Source organism: Nerophis ophidion, linkage group LG28, assembly GCF_033978795.1.
Source record: "Nerophis ophidion isolate RoL-2023_Sa linkage group LG28, RoL_Noph_v1.0, whole genome shotgun sequence".
Lineage (NCBI taxonomy): Eukaryota > Metazoa > Chordata > Actinopteri > Syngnathiformes > Syngnathidae > Nerophis > Nerophis ophidion.
Genome location: NC_084638.1, coordinates 7064073 through 7071572, shown reverse-complemented (window position 1 = coordinate 7071572; position 7500 = coordinate 7064073). Strand labels below are relative to the sequence as shown.

General features: G+C 44.1%; 1 protein-coding gene across 6 annotated transcripts in view; it reads left to right on the top strand.

The window, feature by feature from the left end:
• ctnnd2b (catenin (cadherin-associated protein), delta 2b) overlaps positions 1 to 7500 on the top strand; it is a 236984-nt gene that overhangs the window by 217199 nt on the left and 12285 nt on the right. For 3 of the 6 annotated variants that reach the window (XM_061890183.1, XM_061890182.1, XM_061890180.1), the window contains 3 exons: positions 2823 to 3072; positions 5687 to 5771; positions 5835 to 5961. In XM_061890183.1, the coding sequence (XP_061746167.1) occupies positions 2823 to 3072; positions 5687 to 5771; positions 5835 to 5961 (462 nt within the window). Of the gene's footprint in view, positions 1 to 2822; positions 3074 to 5678; positions 5962 to 7500 lie in introns of all 6 variants that reach the window. The other 3 variants (XM_061890181.1, XM_061890177.1, XM_061890179.1) reach the window with 2 other exon arrangements.

Below are 7500 nucleotides of genomic sequence, written 5' to 3'. Positions count from 1 at the left end.
TTCCTTTTGAAAGACTCGTCATTTATCTTGATAGCGTGGAGAAGTGTTGCACCATATGATGATGCAGGAACTCAGATGTGGTTCAAACCAGGGTCCGTACCGGATTAGGAGCGCTTCAAGAGGCAGAGAGTGTCTCACCTTATAAAATAAGCCAACATATTTGTTAGTTTTTCTGTAATGTGCGGTGGCAGAGAGGTTAGTGCGTCTGCCGCACAATACGAAGGTCCTGCAGTCCTGGGTTCAAATCCAGGCTCGGGATCTTTCTGTGTGGAGTTTGCATGTTCTCCCCGTGAATGCGTGGGTTCCCTCCGGGTACTCCGGCTTCCTCCCACTTCCAAAGACATGCAGCTGGGGATAGGTTGATTGGCAACACTAAATTGGCCCTAGTGTGTGAATGTGAGTGTGAATGTTGTCTGTCTATCTGTGTTGGCCCTGCGATGAGGTGGCGACTTGTCCAGGGTGTACACCGCCTTCCGCCCGATTGTAGCTGAGATAGGCGCCAGCGCCCCCCGCGACCCCGAAACGGAATAAGCGGTAGGAAAATGGATGGATGGATGGATGGTGTTTTTTGAAATTTAGGAAGTCATCAATAGAAATGCCTTTGGGATTTTGTATGTTGCACTCTTTCTATAATCCTGTTGTTGATACTCAGGCATTGTTATATTTTTGTCAGTTTTTGTTTCATCTGACATCACACGTGACAACTTCCCCGCTTTTGGGGGTTTGTAATATTAGAAACTGATTAAGAGCCGACCAATGGGATGTCGAACAATTTAGAAAAAAAGATAACAAAAATACCAATTTTGCCCCAAATAGCCATTCATACACATAAAAACGCCGTTCGTACAAAGGCAGGACCTTTCCCTGTCATTGTATTCTCTTTTTATTTACCATTTACACAACGTGACAACTTCACTGCTTTTGAGAGTTTGTAAATATTAGAAACTGATTTAGAGCCGGCCAATAGAATATTGATTAAAATTTAGAAAAAAGATAACAAAAATACCAATTTGGCCCCAAATAGCCATTCATACACACAAAACGCCGTACGTACAAAGGCAGGACCTTTCCCTGTCATTGTATTCTCTTTTTATTTACCATTTACACAACGTGACAACTTCACTGCTTTTGGGGGTTTGTAATATTAGAAACTGATTTAGAGCCGGCCAATAGAATGTTGATCAAATTTAAAAGAGGTAACAAAAATACCGATTTGGTCCCAAATACCCATTCATACACACAAAAACGCTGTACGTACAAAAGCAGGACCTTTCCCTGTCATTGTATTCTCTTTTTATTTACCATTTACACAACGTGACAACTTCACTGCTTTTGAGAGTTTGTAATATTAGAAACTGATTTAGAGCCGGCCAATAGAATATTGATCAAATTTAGAAAAAAGATCACAAAAATACCAATTTGGCCCCAAATAGCCATTCATACACACAAAAACGCCGTACGTACAAAATCAGGACCTTTCCCTGTCATTGTATTCTCTTTTTATTTACCATTTACACAACGTGACAACTTCACTGCTTTTGAGAGTTTGTAATATTAGAAACTGATTTAGAGCCGGCCAATAGAATGTTGATCAAATTTAGAAAAAAGATAACAAAAATACCAATTTGGCCCCAAATACCCATTCATACACACAAAAACGCCGTACGTACAAAAGCAGGACCTTTCCCTGTCATTGTATTCTCTTTTTATTTACCATTTACACAACGTGACAACTTCACTGCTTTTGGGGGTTTGTAAGTATTAGAAACTGATTTACAGCCGGTCAATAGAATGTTGAACAATTTAGAAAAAAGGGGAAAAAAATACCAATTTGGCCCCAAATAGCCATTCATACACACCAAAACGGTGTTCGTACAAAGGCAGGACCTTTCCCTGTCATTGTATTCTCTTTTTATTTACCATTTACACAACGTGACAACTTCACTGCTTTTGGGGGTTTGTAAGTATTAGAAACTGATTTACAGCCGGCCAATAGAATGTTGAACAATTTAGAAAAAAGGGGAAAAAAATACCAATTTGGCCCCAAATAGCCATTCATACACACCAAAAAGCCATACGTACAAAGGCAGGACCTTTCCCTGTCATTGTATTCTCTTTTTATTTACCATTTACACAACGTGACAACTTCACTGCTTTTGGGGGTTTGTAAGTATTAGAAACTGATTTAGAGCCGGCCAATAGAATGTTGATCAAATTTAGAAAAATTATAACAAAAATACCAATTTTGCCCCAATTACCCATTCATACACACAAAAACGCCGTACGTACAAAAGCAGGACCTTTCCCTGTCATTGTATTCTCTTTTTATTTACCATTTACACAACGTGACAACTTCACTGCTTTTGGGGGTTTGTAAGTATTAGAAACTGATTTACAGCCGGTCAATAGAATGTTGAACAATTTAGAAAAAAGGGGAAAAAAATACCAATTTGGCCCCAAATAGCCATTCATACACACCAAAACGCTGTTCGTACAAAGGCAGGACCTTTCCCTGTCATTGTATTCTCTTTTTATTTACCATTTACACAACGTGACAACTTCACTGCTTTTGGGGGTTTGTAAGTATTAGAAACTGATTTACAGCCGGCCAATAGAATGTTGAACAATTTAGAAAAAAGGGGAAAAAAATACCAATTTGGCCCCAAATACCCATTCATACACACCAAAAAGCCATACGTACAAAGGCAGGACCTTTCCCTGTCATTGTATTCTCTTTTTATTTACCATTTACACAACGTGACAACTTCACTGCTTTTGGGGGTTTGTGTTTGACTCATTTTGAGGAATGATCATTCGTGCAGGTAAGTACGCCATGAGGGACCTGGTGCACCGTTTGCCCGGTGGCAGCGCAAACAACAGCGGCGGCGGAGGAAACGGCGGCGTGGCCAACAGCTGCGCTCTTGTGGGCAAGACGATGTCCGACGACACGATCACGGCCATCTGCTGCGCTCTGCATGAGGTCATCACCAAAAACATGGAGAACACCAAGGCCCTGAGGGACGCCGGGGGCATCGAGAAGCTCATTGGCGTCGCCCGCACCAAAGGAGACAAGTAAGTGGAATGGGAAGACGTCCATCCATCCATCCATCTTCTTCCGCTTATCCGAGGTCTGGTCGCTGGGGCAGCAGCCTAAGCAGGGAAGCCCGGACTTCCCTCTCCCCAGCCACTTGGTCCAGCTCCTCCCAGGGGATCCCGAGGCCTTCCCAGGCCAGCCGGGAGAAATCTCGTTTTTTTATTGCAACATTTAAAAATGAGCTGAAGAAACTGCGCCTCAGGGGGCCTTGTGCGGCCCGCCAGCGCCTTCAAGTCTTCGTGAGTTCAATAACAAAGGAGATTTAAAGTCATTTTAAAAGACAATTTACGTGCTGTTTTTTTTGCCACCTTTTTGGTGTTTTTATTAGCACACATAAAATTGGCACAATGTCAGGTTTAAACACTGATGACATCTATTAAACAGACAAGAAGCAAGGAATCATGCAGAGACAGAGTTCAATTCGGCTCAATGAGGAGAGACTCAGTTACAATCTCTCACCACGCTCTAAGGTCCAGACCCACGTGCTCCTCTATTCATTTGGGAGGTCCCTGGTTACATCACTGAGGCTGCTGCTGAAGGAAGGGGGGGGTAATTTCAGCAGCCCCCAGTTAGACACAATATATGTGCTGGCACTCGTGATATCTCTGCTTTGTCTGCGTCACGGTACTCGATGTTCGGTCTTGGCAGTCAGCAGGCCAGAGACGACTCGCAGTCTTTGGATTGCAAGTTGTCCCTTTGCACGGACAAAAAAGTACAACTTCAGCACAATTGATAATAACTATAGCAACAGCCTTTAAGCATAAGAGTTGTGTGATAACTTATACATAATTATTCTAACACACAATCAACCACGGACGCATTTCAGCTGTGCGTGTCAGCCTTCAATAATGAAAACGGGCGTTTAGGAAATAAAAGCCAATCAGGCCAAATGCAATAATTCAGGGCATATCTGAAGATGTATAATTAAACCTGAATCAAGCACATCGATTACTCAATTAATCGATCGGGATATTCGATAGCTGCAGCTCTACTATTAATGACACAAAGGCGATACTATCCCTAAAAGTCTGCTTAATTTTTTGATAGTTTGGTGGAATTCCCAAAAAAATAGCCAATTCTGCAAAAGGCATTGATTTTAAAATTTTGTGCATCTGCAAGATCCATCCATCCATCTTCTACCGTGGGGGCAGCAGCCTAAGCAGGGAAGCCCAGACTTCCCTCTCCCCAGCCACTTGGTCCAGCTCTTCCCGGGGGATCCCGAGGCGTTCCCAGGCCAGCCGGTAGACATAGTCTTCCCAAAGTGTCCTGGGTCTTCTCCGTGGCCTCCTACCGGTTGGACGTGCCCTAGGAAGGCGTTCGGGTGGCATCCTGACCAGATGCCCGAACCACCTCATCTGGCTCCTCTCGATGTGGAGGAGCAGCGACTTTACTTTGAGTTCCTCCCGGATGGCTGAGCTTCTCACCCTATCTCTAAGGGAGAGACCCGCCACTTGGCGGAGGAAACTCATTCCGGCCACTTGTACCCGTGATCCTGTCCTTTCAGTCCTAACCCAAAGCTCATGACCATAGGGGAGGATGGGAACGTAGATCGACCAGTAAACTGACAGCTTTGCCTTCCGGCTCAGCTCCTTCTTCACCACAACGGATCGATAAAGCGTCCGCATTACTGAAGACGCCGCACCGATCTGCCTGTCCATCTCATCATCTACTCTTCCCTCACTCATGAACAAGACTCCCGAAGCACTTGAACTCCTCCACTTGGGGCACGGTCTCCTCCCCAAACCGGAGATGGCACTGCACCTTTTTCCGGGCGACAACCTAGAAATTCTGTCCATAAAAGTTATGAACCGGTAGGAGGCCACGGGGAAGACCCAGGACACGTTGGGAAAACTATGTCTCCCGGCTGGCCTGGGAACGCCTCGGGATCCCCCGATCCACTCTTCCCCCACTCGTGAACAAGACTCCCGGGTACTTGAACTCCTCCACTTAGGGTACTGTCTCCTCCCCAAACCGAAGATGGCACTCCACCTTTTTCCGGGCGAGAACCATGGACTCGGACTTGGAGGTGCTGATTCTCATCCTGGTCGCTTCACACTCTGCTGCGAACCGATCCAGTGAGAGCTGAACATCCTGGCCCGATGAAGCCATCAGGACCACATCATCTGCAAAAAAGCAGAGACCTTATCCTGCTGCCACCAAGCCGGATCCCCTCAACGCCTTGACTGCGCCTAGAAATTCTGTTCATAAAAGTTCTGAACAGAATGGGTGACAAAGGGCAGCCTTGGCGGAGTCCAACCCTCACTGGAAACGGGTCCGACTTACTGCCGGCAATGCGGACCAAGCTCTGACAGAATTAAATTTGGACTCAGATCTGAGGAGAGACATGGCCACTGTACACTCTCTGTACAGTGCTGCACCGTACTCTGCCCCAAGATCCTACTTCTTTATTTGACTTTCCCAATTATCCTAACAAACTATTTGTTCGAAGATGACTTGAGCCCTGGAGTGGACACACCTCGGTCCCGGGGCCAATTCAAACATCTTCCTTCCTTTCTTGGAAGCTTTGCTTAGTCCTCCCAGAAGGCAGATCAACTTTATTCTGTGTTCTCTCCCTCTCTGCTGGATCCCCAGGCATAGTCCCAAAGTGGTGAAAGCGGCGTCCCAGGTTCTCAACAGCATGTGGCAGTACCGAGACCTCCGCAGCCTCTACAAAAAGGTACCCACTCCCGGCGGGTCACACCCCCTCGGTTTTTGTCCTCACCTTCCCTTGTCCCTGCAGGATGGCTACACCCAGTACCATTTCATCGGCTCTTCGTCCACCATCGAGAGGGACCGACAGCGGCCGTATTCTTCTTCTCGCACGCCCTCCATCTCGCCGGTGCGCGCCTCGCCAAACAACCGATCGGGTAAGTTTTTGGTCTTCTGGTGTTCATTTTTGTCACAAAGAATCACCACAATAAACAAAACTGTGTGGCCAAAAATGTCAAATATTCTTGTTAAGCAAAACCTCTGCCTTGTTTTTAATGAATACCTAGGCCTGCCACGCTACTGTATTTGAATGTTGGTCATTACGGTGGCACCTGGAGAGCTGAGTGTTTTCAGACGTGCTATTTGGTGGAAAAAAAACCACTGAATTAGAGAAATTCAGAGTAAAACTGCTACTGCAACTTTAGCATGCTAACCGTTAGCATGCGTCAAGAAGTTATGTGACACATGAAAAACTAGCTAAAACAGTTAGCATGTGTCACACCACTAAAAAAGTCAGCATGCTAACGTTGACATGCTAAGAGTTAAGATGTGACAGGTACCATGTTATGAGTTTGAGGCTAAAAAAGTTAGCATGCTAATGTTGACATGCTAATGGTTAGCATGTGACAGGTGCCATGTTATGAGTTTGAGTCTAAAAAAGTTAGCATGCTAATGTTGACATGCTAAGGGTTAGCATGTGACAAGAACCATGTTATATGATTTTGAGGTTAAAAAAGCTAGCATGCTAATGTTGATATGCTAAGGGTTAGCGTGTGACAAGTACCATGTTATATGAGTTGGAGGCTAAAAAAGTTAGCATGCTAATGTTTATATGTTAAGGGTAGGCATGTGACAAGTACCATGTTATGAGTTTGAGGCTAAAAAAGTTAGCATGCTAATGTTGACATTTTAAGAGTTAGCATATGACAAGTACCATGTTATATGAGTTAAAGGCTAAAAAAATGTAGCATGCTAACAATAAAATGCTATCGGTTAGCAAGTGCCATGTTATGAGTTTGAGGCTAAAAAAATTGCCATGCTAACGTTAACATGCTAAGGATTTGCATGTGACAAGTACCATGTTATTAGTTTGAGGCTAAAAAAAGTTAGCATGCTAACGTTAACATGCTAAGGGTTAGCGTGTGACAAGTACCATGTTATATGAGTTTGAGGCTAAAAAAGTTAGCATGCTAACGTTGATATGCTAAGGGTAGGCATGTGACAAGTACCATGTTATGAGTTTGAGGCTAAAAAGTTAGCATGCTAATGTTGACATTCTAAGGGTTAGCATATGACAAGTACCATGTTATATGGGTTGAAGGCTAAAAAATGTAGCATGCTAACATTAACATGCTAAGGATTTGCATGTGACAAGTACCATGTTATGTGTTTGAGGCTAAAAAAAAAGTTAGCATGCTAATGTTGACATGCTAAGGGTTAGCGTGTGACAAGTACCCTGTTATGTGTTTGAGGCTAAAAAAAGTTAGCATGCTAACTTTGACATGCTAAGAGTTAGCATGTGACAAGTGCCATGTTATGAGTTTGAGGCTAAAAAAAGTTAGCATGCTAACTTTGACATGCTAAGGGTTAGCATATGACAAGTAGCATGTTATATGAGTTAGAGGCTAAAAAAGTTAGCATGCAAACGTTGACATGCTAAGGGTTAGCATGTGAGAAGTACCATGTTATATGAGTTT